The 13,979-nt window shown below is 35.6% G+C and overlaps 1 protein-coding gene across 1 annotated transcript in view; it reads left to right on the plus strand.

The window, feature by feature from the left end:
• Window positions 1-12,265, plus strand: part of LOC134540362 (voltage-dependent calcium channel subunit alpha-2/delta-4) — a 67,395-nt gene extending 55,130 nt beyond the window's left edge. The window contains exons 26-28 of the mRNA XM_063383043.1: window positions 7,729-7,879; window positions 9,608-9,806; window positions 11,934-12,265. Coding sequence (XP_063239113.1) covers window positions 7,729-7,879; window positions 9,608-9,806; window positions 11,934-12,038 — 455 coding nt within the window. The 3' untranslated portion in view covers window positions 12,039-12,265. The remainder of the gene's footprint in view (window positions 1-7,728; window positions 7,880-9,607; window positions 9,807-11,933) is intronic.
• The last annotated feature ends 1,714 nt before the right edge of the window (window positions 12,266-13,979 follow it).

Consider the following 13,979-nt stretch of genomic DNA (forward strand, 5'->3'; position numbering starts at 1 on the left):
CTTCTTATCATTAAAAATCTTATTTTATAAACGATATGTTGATTAATTATAATAAGTTTTGATTTATTTATTTCTTATTTTTTCTATTTGTTGATTTTTCTGACCATACAACTCTACCTACAGTTGCAGTCATTTAGAAGAAATAAAAATATTAATTCAATCCTAAATTACATTTATTACAATTATTACAATTATTATTTCACAGGAGAAACTATTTTGAAGCAGTTGGTCACTGTTTATAACAAGGCGTTCAAAACATTTAATTTTATTCTGCTTTGCTCAAACACAGGCAACATTTTTAATATTAAAAGATATGAAAAAATTTGCTGACAAAAACTGTTGTAACCAAATTGGAGTCGTTTGGTTTCTTCATCTTAAAAGTAAAAATTGAATATTAACATTTGATTTTCTTGATGAAATACATGAAAATGTATTTCCAAAATTCTCATTCCAAAATCTCCTTTAAAAATTGCAGTGTTTCAGATACCTTAAAAAAAATTATTAAGTTATAAAGTTGTGTCTGCTGCTTCTGTGCTCTATGAGTATGCCTGGCAACAGAACACACCGAATCAAGGACAGAGCTAATGTCAGAAAGTTTGCATTGAAAAGCTAGAGTAAATGCTCATTAAAATGTGCACTGAAAACTAAGGATGAGGCATGCTACAGGAGTGCGCTTTATCACATTGTTAGCGAAATTGAAATCAAACTCTACTTAGGGGTTGAACATCAAGTAATTCATAAATTATTTGCAAGAGGCACAGTTCTGTTTGGCAGCTTTCTGCAAGATTGTGTATTATGTTTGGTTGACAACCTTTGTCCTCCCCCCTCCCCCTCACATTCAGTGACTACTAACAGTATACCGCCCCTGCTGAAACCAGAGCGGGCTGTATGTGTTGCATGAAGTGTCGTAGCGATCTGCTCCGTGGCTTGCGGAAATAGCCCAAGCTGTTTCACATCTTTCTGTGTGCTTGGTTTTTTTTTCTCCTGTTGGTGTGCAGACGTAGAAATATTCTGTGAAATACTTCCCTGAGTGGGCATGTTGGGTGTTATGCAGTCGTACTTATGGTGCATCCAGAATTATTTTTTTTGTTTTTTTGGTGTGGAAAGAGGTGGGGATGGGCAGGCAGACCATGATTGCAAACGTTGTAAAAACGTATTTGTCCTACAGTTTCATCATAACTGTAATTATTAGCCTACAAAATCGCACATTACATATATTTGAGACTTTCTAAAAATTATGTTTTTTTTTGTATTTTGAATTAAATTTTTAATCAAAAATCAATTATTTTTAAAATCAAAACTAAAAATACAGTGAAACTTATGATTTTCTAACTTCACATGACTTTAAAAAAAATGAATGCATAATACTACTGTAAATAAAACAAAGAACACAGAAATGTATAAATTGTAATCGCAGATTATTTGCTACATATAAAAATACATATGCACTATGTTACAAAAAAACAAATAATTTCTGAAAAAAATCTTTTTGTTTTCATGTATATTACACTCTCATCACTTCAGTTTTTTATGAATGAGCCCCCTTGCTGTATCTATCGGTAATGAATAGCTTAAAAAAAAAAGTATTATATTTTTAATGTTTTAGTATTTATATAATTATTCAGTTTGAATTTCAAATTTTCAAATACTCGCAGACGCCTAATATTTAATATTATTTCTGAGAACAGGCCTGTCGAATTCTCAAACTCTTGAATACCATCAATTCTATAGTACCTACTTAAAATATTTGACATTTTAGGGAAAAAGTTCAAAGAAAAATATTGGAGGAAATGTAATAAATAATATGTAGCGGCGTGCTAATTGGAAGCCGCCCCACAACACAACCTGCGGACAAATGGGTCCCCTTTTGGTAGGGGAGGATGCAAGAGGACGGGTGTGTGCGGGCAGGTGCCCCAAAGGCAGTAAACACCAAAATCAGCAAAACAGAAATAGCGAAAATTACTTTATATTTTTACTATCAATAACAAGGCTGATGCAACCACATAGCAAGAGTAACAGTCAGAGAACCCACATAATGTTCCCTTTCTTCACTAGCATACATATGAGGTTACAATAATCTTTGCAATCAATTGACATAGGGTACAAGCAAATTTGAATATGAGTTTATCTCGGTTATTGATTAATAACGGGAACAAGCAAAAATCAGCTCTACAATAGGCGGATGTAATACCCCAAAACATATAATAAAAAACAATCCAAAGAAACAATCCACGCGCGGGTCATGCTACCCCCTCGGACCGCGGCCGCACGGTCAAACAACACCACTCAGCCCACTGAGATCCGAGACTAAATGAAAAGAACAACAAACGACTCAGGTCTGACAAAACCGTCCACGACCGTGAGCGGATTCTCAGTGGCAGGCGGGGAACATGGTGGAAGGCCGGACAAGAACAGCAAAAAATTAGAAGCATGGTCAACTTAGCATTACGGCTCCAAGGCCCAATCAAATAGGGGCGATCCGGAGTGCAAGGTGCTTCTCAAGGCAAAGACAAAAATACAGCTTAAATTTAGATAGTGGCAGCCAAATAATCCATACTAATGAAAAGGTTTACATGAGAAGACACCATTTATCTTTAACTTATAACCCGCGGCCACCATGCGGACAGCAATCTCAAGTCAAGTACACTACCGTTAACGGAGAGAAATCACGAGAAGCAGCAGTTGCGACTAGGGTTACCAGACGTCCGGCAAAAGGAGGACATGCCGCAGAAGGAGCATTGGCGTTTCACACCATTAAGCACCACCATTCTTTTAAGTCAATGGATTGTACGTCTAGTCTGAATAGAAAAATTGTTGGCGACTCGAAAACTGCAAAAAAATATATATTGTGCTAGAACTAAAGCCGAAGCAATTATTCGAAAAGTCGTTGCTCCTCATGTAATCGACATTGGGAAGTATTTCATGTTTTGGTGTCGCTACAGACGCCAGAACCAAACCATTCATCGTAAAATCTGCCAAGATCTGGAACTCCAGCTTTATTTTCTGAGCCTAATTATTTATTTTGATTAGTTTATTGAACTTGTATGTTTTACTAGTCAAGTTGAAGGTCATTCAAGCATCTGTACCCCTTTCTCGGGGTACCGTTTTACAAGAAAATTAAAAGGAAGTTTATATTATAGTTTTCCTTTAGTATAGTTTCTTTGAGTATTGGTGTTATCCGTACTGCGGTATTTTTGAAATATCGGTAACGTTTTTCAGCGCTAGTGTCGCCTGGGAGCACCTGGTAACAGTTAGTGAGAATATCATTAAATAATTGTGTTTATTAGTTATATTTATAATGTAGTTATATATTTGCATTTGTATAAAACTATTTTAATTATTATTGCGACATAGCAAAGTTGGACAAATTGTGATCGGGGTAAAATGAAACAATTCACGAGCGCGGCGCGCATGCGCGCGAGGGTGACAGACTTTTTCCCCTCCCTTCGTTGAAGGAGGGGAGGGGAAGGCAGGCGATCAGCTGTTCTGTACGACGGGCCGGCGAGTGTGAGGCGGTTCGCGCCAGCGGCCTCGCTAAAAATTACTTTTGCGAGTGTGGGGCCGGCTTGGGCAGCAAAATAACTCGTTGATATCTGTGTGCAAGAGTAGCTGTAAAGCTTGTGAAGATGATAGCCGCTGTACTATCGCGGCGGAACGAGGCTCCTTCCGGCTGGTATAGCCGTCAGCACCGACTGGCCTGAGGACCAGTGGGGTTTAGCGAGGATTCGCTAATCATACGGAGACGTTGAGCCGATACGTGAGTGACTTCCCTTGTGATTCCCCTTGGGCCACGGAGTTATGCTGCAAGAGATTGGTGGCAGAAATAATTACATCAAGCCTGAGAGTGTCATTTTACATCGGAGGTCTGTTTTCCCCCAGTTACATGTAACAACTTTAGGATATGGACACGTGAAGTAAATAATTGAAACTTAAGATGAAATTCAAATGGTAGAGACTCGCGTTGAACGTTTTAAGGGTACCTGTCCCCCGAACACTTGAGCACGTCGCGTAACCAGGAAGGCGTTTACTAGCTCGAACTTGGTTTATTTGAGATTTTAAATAAGTATAAGGTGTCTTTGTAACTGATGTTAAGATTAGGGTATTTTTATATTTACTTATCATGTGCTGGGTATGAATATATATATATAGTTTATAGCATCGGGCCCGATTTAATTAATAGGTACCGGCGAATGCTTATATTCTTTTAATGCTTGTAATAGTTTGATGTCACACGTTCAGATTAATAAATATTGGTTTGTCGTACTTGCCGCAAAAGTTGTGCTTTCTCAAGCAAATTCCTTTCTTTTGTTGTTTAAATTAAGCCCTGATATTTTTTATACCCGTGTTGAATGCCGAGAGGTTTGGGTGAACGGTGTGCCGTAACCTATTTTTCTGATATGTTGGATGGCGATACACTATACCAGGTAATTTCCGGCAATTTTACGCGGTTCACGACGCTCCCTTGGGGCTTGCGGGGGCGTCACATCCTAGGAAGGTAGGTGGCGAATGACACCGCGAGAGCACCAAGAGCTGAGCACGGCACAAACTACGTGGCGGCGCCACCATCGCTAAGCAATCGCGAGAGGGGGGGAAAGACGTCACAGCAGACTGATTGAAAAAGGAGGTAGGAGAAGGGTAAAGGGGAAGCCAGGAATGAGCGCGCGCGCGGCTTTCTAAGTACTGAAGTGGCGATCAGTCCTCTTTAAATAAATAAAAATAACACTGACATCTCTGATGTCATGTATTTATTTTTTTATGTAAATTAAATTACTATATGTATTGATTCTTCAAAATAACCTAAAATATTATTTTACTTATCGTAGTCTTGGTAAAATAATTTTTTTAGTTTTATTTTTCATGGCTGTTTGAAAACTTATTACTGTAGGTAAGTACCTTCCTAGATCTTAATTAATTGTGTCCTTTCATTCTGGCAATTAGAAAATCTATCTACAGCAGGTTGAGCATATCATTTGTTTGATAATGCATGATACTGTAGAATGGGGTGAATAGAATCGCTGGGGTAAATAGGATCAATATTTAGGAAACTGTTTTATGGTTATACATTGTTCCTAATATTTTAATAGGTAGCCACATAGTTCCTTTTTTGTTAGTATATCTATGAGACTATTTCATGGTATTCCAATTCTTTATGTTGGTTCACCTGTTTTGTAAAGATCAACTGTTTTGGAGCGAAAAATATAACCTAAAAAACTTTGTGTACCCAATCAACAGAAGTGAGTAAATATTTTTATTTTGTGATGTGATTTTAGTATTTTGCCGGGGTGAATAGAATCATAATGCCACGAACTTATAAACCTGTTCCAGGTGGTAAGACATACACAAACCCTAAAAAATTGGACGTTAGTTATATGTGCAATTAATACCATGAAAATACTATAACAATCATAAAGTAGGGGTTATAACTCATATATTAGATCAGTGTCTATTGTTTTATAAAATTTATATACATTCAGGGGACTGAGGATAAGAAGGATTTGAATCAGATTCGTTTTTAAATGTGTGCCATAATTGTAGTACCGTACGATAAAAACGTATCAAACTAACCAATGACTTGGTGCAAGAACGACATATGTAAACCAAAGTTAAAAATGTTATTTAAATAAATTAAATAAGTATAGAACCCTTGTAAGAGGTTTATATGTACATAAAAACGGGTAAAAAATATAAATCAATTAAAAAAGCAAAATGTAAACCTATTTTATCAGATTTCAATGTTTTTCAACACTAGGCATCAATGCTATATTAAAATAATTTATTATAAAAAAAATAACAATGGTGCAACATTCCGCTTGGTGCAAAAGTTTAAGGAGACCCTTGTCTACACCATAAATATTGCAGAACCAGGTAACGTGGCACCATATTTCACCAGTACCGTACCTCACCCTAGCATTCTATCTGCTTCATATCTGGTCAACTTGGAATTTTAAAAAAAAAAATTATTATAAAATAAAATAATAAAGGGTGCAACATTCCGCTTGGTGCGAAAGTTTGAGACCCTTGTCTACACCACACATATTTATTGCAGAACCGGGTGATGTGGCACCATACCTATTTTACCAGTACCTCAGCCTAGTGCTATGTGCTATGTGCTATGTGCTTCATATCTGGTCAACCTTGGAATTAAAAAAAAATTATTATTAAATAAAATAATAATGGCTGGAACATTCCGCTCCCCTCGCCTACTGCCAGTCGCCAGAGATGGGGAGTTTTTATTTTGATGGCAGGCCCCCTCGCCTTTTTGCCCGTTGCCTTATTTTTTATTTTATAATAATTTTTTTTAAATTCCAAGGTTGACCAGATATGAAGCACATAGAATGCTAGGGTACAGTACTGGTAAAATATGGTGCCACATCACCCGGTTCTGCAATATTTGTGGTGTAGACAAGGGTCTCCTTAAACCTTTGCACCAAGCGGAATGTTACACCATTGTTATTATATTTTATAATATGTTATTTTAATATAAAATTGATGACTAGTGTTGAAAAACATTGAAATCTGATAAAATAAGTTTACATTTTGCTTTTTTAATTGATTTATATTTTTTCCCATTTTTATGTACATATAAACCTCTTACAAGGGTTCTATACTTATTTAATTTATTTAAAACAACATTTTTAACTTTGGTTTACATATGTCATTCTTGCACCAAGTCATTGTTTAGCTTTGATACGTTTTTATCGTATGGTACACATTTAAAAACGAGTCTTAGATTCAAACCTAACTTATCCTCAGTATTCAGGGGTATCCACAAAAGTTAAAAAGTGATCCTATTCACCCCATTTTACGGTACCATTTTCTTCGGCAAATTCCATTTTTTACAAATCCACGAATTTAGTTGCTGAATCATTATTCTCTTAGGTATTTTTTTAATTTGGTATTTTATTTTTACTCCTATGATCAACTGAAACATTATGCTGGTTTTTTTTTTTTTTTTTTTAATGTAATTGAAACCCGTAAAGGTGGTAGGAAGAACACTTAATAGTAATATAGTGTATGGTTTATTAGCATTGAATCCCATTATTATTTTGAATGGGAATTAAAAAACACAAATATTATTGAATTTTGTTTAGCTCTATAGTTCTTAGATTATTTTGATGTGTGGCATCTTTTTTTCACTGTCATAGCAAATGCCTTAAGTTTTTACCATAAACTTCGAACAAGTATGTGGATTATTTAGTACTAAACGAACACCACATTGAATCTCTGGTGCAGCTACTAAGTGCTGGTGTGTGTGTTTGGCATTAGATAGAGTCAGTGAAAAGTGTTGTCATTGTGTATTGTGGTGGCTGAAACTAAGCCATCTAAACTTTTTTTTACATAATTTTTAAGCGATTCATCGTAAAATCTGCCAAGATCTGGAACTCCAGCTTTATTTTCTGATCCTAATTATTTATTTTGATTAGTTTATTGAACTTGTATGTTTTACTAGTCAAGTTGAAGGTCATTCAAGCTGAGTTCATCCGTTCAATGTATTTTAACTGTGTCTTTAATTAAAATGGGAGTGGCATACTTACGTTCTACTACCAAGTGTCATCACTACCTCTGTACCATGCATAGCATAATATGTTGAAATATCTTCGTCTGAAGTGTAGAATTTTTGTCGTAAGTGAAGTGCATGTTGGTCCAGACGTTGTGTTCAGCATCCAGTGAATGCCAGAGTAAGGGATGGTTCATGTTATTTAATAACTGGTCTCACTTACTACACAGGTCAGTCCTCGGAGGAAAAACCCTTGTCTGTCAGGCTCTACAACACTTCTAGGCCGTGCGATGAGAAGTCTAACCTCTACTTGCTGCAGCAGCAGGAAGATATTCTACAGAATGGAGTCTACAAGGCAGAATCGCCGATCAATGGAGCAAGGTTGGTGGGGTAGGGTTGTATGAGGGCTAATATTGTATGGTTTTACCTTAATTACCTATTTAACTCCCAAATGCAAAAAAAAAAACAACTTAAAATTTCAACATTTGACAGAACTTACCTCAAGTTAATCATATGTGTATGAAATAATATATAAAAATCAATGAATTTCATTTATTGATGTATTGGTATACAGCATTTGGCATTTGGTAGGAGTAATTTTGTGGATGTAGCGGAAGTCGATTGGAACGGAAATGTGTAAATATGGTGCTGCAATCTGTGGAAGTCTCAGAAAAGATGGCATGCCCAAGTGATTTACCCATATTTATTAACTTGTACTAAGCGTATTGGTGTGCCAATCTAAATTTTATATTAGTACAACTATCCTTTAATACTTTATAATTTATAGTCATAAAAAGAAATAATGACAACTTAGAAAATACACATTAATATTTTGTAATTAACTTAGAAAGGTACAAATTTGTAAACACTAAATTTCAAGTTGTATGTGATGCAGTGGTGAGACTGATAGAAAACAGATAGTACCAGAATCTCTTTTTCTCTCTCTCTCTCACTCCACACCCCCCCCCCCCCCCCCCCCCCCGCACAGCACATTAATCTTACAGCAATTTAAATTTAGCAAACTGCAAGAACAATCTTAGTGAGTTTAGGTTTCAGGACATACCATAATATCTTTGGCTAGAGGTGTATTGCTGGAGTGTAGCTTTAACTGGTGTGCATTTCCAGTTTTCTGTTATTAGCCACAAACTACAGTCATCTATCAGCAAAAATGAGTAACACTTGCTATTGCAGATCTTCACAAGAATATTTTGTGGTAGAGAAAAATTATCTGTGAGAGTTACTTCTGTGTGCTAAGTCAAGAGTGTATGGCAAGTCTAATATCACGTTTGAAAAGTAATGGTATGCTGTTAAAAATTTGGGTACAAAGTAATACGTATTAGAAGTTTCAAATACACAGTATGTGTTTTTTTTGTTTTTATTTTATTTTAAGCACACTTCCAGGTAGAGTGCATTAAATTATTAGAAGGTTTTATCGAAAGAATCACTTCCAAAAGAGGTACCCCAGTAAAATACAGCAGTCACATTTTTCAGAAAGTGTGGTGAACTATGACCTCTCTCCAATACGGGCAAGGTGGTAGCTTTTAATTTGCAAACACTAATTTTTAAAATACTAGGGAGTTTCAGTGCTGTTATGAAGAAAATGCTAACCCTAAAATAGTATTTGTTGTCCTTGTTCACAATCAATACAACTGTCACGAGGCTTCCAGATATCCTGCGCTTGCTGTACAATATTATACTTATTGGATTATAATCATAACTTAAGTGAAATTTGTGAATTTTGTCGTCAATCAGTGTGTGCACACAAATATGTAAAAAAAAATATCCTTGGTTAAAATTACATACATATTTCCTGGACAAATTTTTTTTAAAAATAATTTACCTATTTTGTGCAATTTTCTGAACCTCCACCATTGCTATAGCTGTACTAGTTCGAACAGAACCTTGCACCCAAACATAATTTGGAACAACGACAAAAAAAAATGTGTTACAAGTCTGGGTGCTGGCTGGCATGCTAGAGCATGAATGACATTTTCCCCCTCAAATTACTGTCACTGAGGAATTTCCCGTCATTTTCCCAGGTTTTGAAGCGAAGTCCCTGACTGGCAGAACTTGACAATGACCTGACTGCCAGGTGTTTCTGTTTCGTAGACCGTTCTCGGTGCGGCTCATCCCCCACACCAACTTGCTGCTGCTTGTGATAGACGACTTGCGGCAAGGCACTCAGAAGAGGATCACCGTGGCTCGCAAGGAGATCCGCTACAACAACACCGAGTACCCGTGCCAGAAGACCTTCCTGAACGGCCTGCCGCGGCGCCGGCTGCTGGCGTGCTACTCGGAACACCCGGAGGTAACGCGAGCAGCTTTTCATTCCCGTCCATCATCTCGTCTGTGCTCTTACGAGGGCTACTCGTAGACTCCGTTTGGTCATTTAAAAAAAAAAAATAAACTCATGAGAACAAGTTTTTATTGACATTTTTAGCTTTCTACAGACCTACCGTACTTCATATTTTCACATAGTCGCTATTCAGTTCCAAACACTTTTCGTAACACTGTACCAATTTATTTAACCCCTCAGCATAGAAGTTTTGCCGCCTGGGAATGGAGTGGGATGCCTTGGCCATGGGGCATTATAAATTTTGAGTACACAATTCATGTGGCCTATGTACAGGCGCTTAGTAAACGTCTCCGGACTCTCAAAAATGTTGGCTACAGTTTTTTGGGATGAAAAGGGTGTCATTTTATTTTGGTTGATTAGACAAAATGTGGGTCAGCAATTACAGCAAAAATTACAAAATTATGATTGTCAACTGGTTTTATTTCCAGGCGGCAAACTTCTATGCAAAGGGGTTAAAGAAACTGGTACACCCTTGCGAAAAGTGCTTGGAACTGAATGGCAATCATGTGAAAATATAAAGTAGGTCTGTAGAAAGCTAAAAATTTCAATAAAAACTTATGCTCACGAGTTTATTTTTTTAAACAATCAAACGGATCTTACTTTACAACAACACTTTCATGTGTTCTGTCTCAGAATGTCTACAAATACCTAGTGAATCAATTTCAGCTCTTTTTCAGAACATTTTAAAAACAATTTTTTAAAAAAAAAAATTTCACCAAAGGGATGAATTTTAAATTGATGTACATTACCAAAATTAAACATATGCAAATGCAATACTAAATTTTCTACTATGTAGCAACATACAGATTGTAAAGTTAAAAAGAAATCCCTTTCGGCACAGCTTACAGGCATAGGTAGATTTCAAAGTACCCATTTCTTTGGAAATATTTTCGAAAATTCTATAAACTCCTGGAAAATTTTAAGAACTTAATGTAGCAGACATAACATCCTATATGTTCGTCAATATTCAGAAAAGATCGATTTAACATTTTCTCATATTCCATGCAGCAAAAATATTTTGAATGTCTTTTAACTTAATGCATCCAGCATTGAATGTCTTAAAAAATTTCATAATAAATCTAGTAAGATAGTCATGTACATAATTATTTTTGATCTTCAAACACTATTTTTCATCCCTTGCACTAATAAGTGGTCATATAAATGTTTTTGGACAAAGGCTTAAGGTAATATTAAGATAGTTATTAGTAAATTCCAACAAAATTTGATACTAAAATTTTTTAATTTCAACCGCTGTTTTTATGGTAATAGTTTTTTTCATAAAAAATTGTTCCAGCCAAAGGTTTAAGATAACCTTTAGGCATTTTACAATAAAATAGAAAGGAAATTAAGGTAAGTGTATTTTTAAAAAAAAGTAATGACATTTTGTTTTTCTACCCTTGTTATTTCCATCCCTTGCAGTAAAGGATTATCAAAAATTGTTTCAGACAAAAGATTTAGGTTAAAATTATAAAATTTACAAACAATTTGAATGGATTTGATAGTGTACCTACAAAGGGAGTTATGAATTTTTTTTTAAATTCCTTTCCTCATTTTTTTAACACTTTGCAGCAGTAGTTCATCGAATCAAAAATTGTTTCAGACAAAAGTTTTAGATAAGGTACCATGCGAATAGCAATGACCTAGATTGCTTAGAACATGGTCAAGTGGGTTTTCTCAGTTTCCCTCACCCTTCATCTTGTCAATGCTCCATTCTTATCTCCCCTCATCATCTCTGGTGATCTCTACATCGATGAGACATTACGTTCTAATTCATTCGCACATAATATTCAGTAAAAGAAAAAAACTGCATTATCATTTTTAATTTCCTGCTCTTTTGTAGCCATGCATAAATTAAGTTCAGAGAAGGATTGTTAGGTGTGTGGCCATAATTAAGGTACATATGGACTGTTAGTTTGGCACGCACCTAGGTAGTCTGGGAAAATGTCTAAGCCTGCATCAGTGTGCCTGCTAAGAATTTACTTGATTGGATGTTAAAATGTTGCATGATTCATTAGTCTACTGTACATATAAACTGAATCATCCACTGATTGATTTAAGTATGCTATTTTTTTGTTATAGGAGGTAGACATTAAGACCTGTGGTGATAGCAACAAGATCACATGCAGTACTTTGGCAATAATGGTATGTTGGATTATAGCATCTATATTCCATCTGCAACACTGATGAAGTTGTATCTACTATTTTACATAAGGTTTGTTAAAATGTAAATTGTACAATAGTCTATTAACATCAAACATTGCTATTACCTCTCAATGTTGTGTATTGTTTTGTGTTTCAAAATAAGTTATGTAGTACGTATTTCATATGCATATTCAAATGATCAATAATAGTGACCATGTTTTACACAGCTTAAAGCCATTTTCCCTATTAAAGTTGTTTTAGTGTTAAAATATTTCTATGGTGTCTCTGACTGTCCTGTTCCTGTAAATCTCTAGATTGGTTGCTGTTTCAAATTTGTCCAAATTTACACTGTGTTTGGTAATGAATATTTAGCTAAGGCAGATTAGTGGTTTCCTTAAACCTAGATTGTATGATTTGATAGCTAGATTCACTAACTACACATTGGTTTCTGGATTAAGGACATGTCCCTGAAAATTATAGCGTGTTGGAAATTTCAGCCACAGTTGAATATTCATCCCTTACCAAGTCCAGTGTAGATTTTGACAAATCTGGAGCCAAAGTCAACCTAGAGAATTAAAGGACAGTGAAAGTTTATTTTTTGTTTATCCTTCTTTCACACAGCAACATGATATTTGCATATATATATATAGTTTATGGGCTAGAGAGTGACATAGACTATATATAATTATGGAATTCCATCCCTAATGAAGGGGTAAATTCAGTTTTATAATAGAAAATCATAGAAGGTAGATAATATCGTAGGCACCCAAACAGCGATTTGTGTCATTTCTCTATGACCGCCACGTGGTCATATATTAAGATCTGGCAACTTCCTATCCTTCTCTTTGGCGAAACCCATCTGCTTAGTGAAGCTCATGGTTGCTATCGAACTAAGGTGCTAATAACAGTTTAGTTTTAGAACTTTCTTAATAGATGGGGCTGCCATGAATTGGTAACGCACTGTCGTTTGGTGTGTCTTTCCTAGGAGTCACCTGCCTTCCCACAAAATGCGAAGCCCTGCTGCACTGAGATTGTAATCAATGGGACTTCAAAATCAAAATTTTGCTGTTTTTCAAGACTTGAAACTTGGTAGTGATGTTCCTATTATGTTTTTAGCCTGAGCAATGCTCGATACTTCAGCTACTAATGAATTTTTAAATACCTAAACATATAAATACAGAAGATTGCTGTATGCTGAGTGAAACATGGGTTCAACTTATTGAAAAGAATAATCTAACACTAGCAATAACGAAGGGAGGCCATACAGGGTCTAACTCTGATTGAACAAGAACAGCGAATGGGTAGAGGCGATGTGATATAAGTAGGAGAGGCCTCCGATTGATTGGCACTAGACGAATAAGCAATAAGTAGTAGTATGTATGTATGTAAAAAAAGAGCTACCTGAAGATGATCCGTGGTATGTAATGTGTAGGTAGCACCCTACCATTTCACAGCTCTCAGTTATCTCTCTCTCTTTGATGCAGAGCATAATTTCAGTCAACACAACTCAGAAGCTGGATGGATGCTTACAAGCAGGTGTTGCATTTGCATTCCATGTTTCTTATATTTGTAGTATTGTGTTTAAGGGCCTCATTTTATCATTAATCTCGTATCAGTGGTCTTATAATAATTTGTCTTTTCCAATGTGTGTTCCATCTATATTCTCGGATGTGGAGTATTTGAATGGAAAATTTGAGTCTTTACCAGAAAATTTTGTAGTTTGGAGAATGTAATTAAAATCCATTATTAATGAGCTGCACTAAATATGACTACAGCAACTGAGTTTAGTGTGACAATTAGCTGCAGCCATTTATAACAACATTGGAAACAACTTGCTTTATAATAAATATTGTTGATTAATTTGAACCCCCAGAGAATAATTAACTCTTAATTTTCCAATAGATGTCCTGAGCATATTTCTGTTCTGAGAGTGGGTCTCATAAAATAATTAAACAGTTGATCATTACAACAAAACTTTTTAAC

Source organism: Bacillus rossius, chromosome 16, assembly GCF_032445375.1.
Source record: "Bacillus rossius redtenbacheri isolate Brsri chromosome 16, Brsri_v3, whole genome shotgun sequence".
Lineage (NCBI taxonomy): Eukaryota > Metazoa > Arthropoda > Insecta > Phasmatodea > Bacillidae > Bacillus > Bacillus rossius.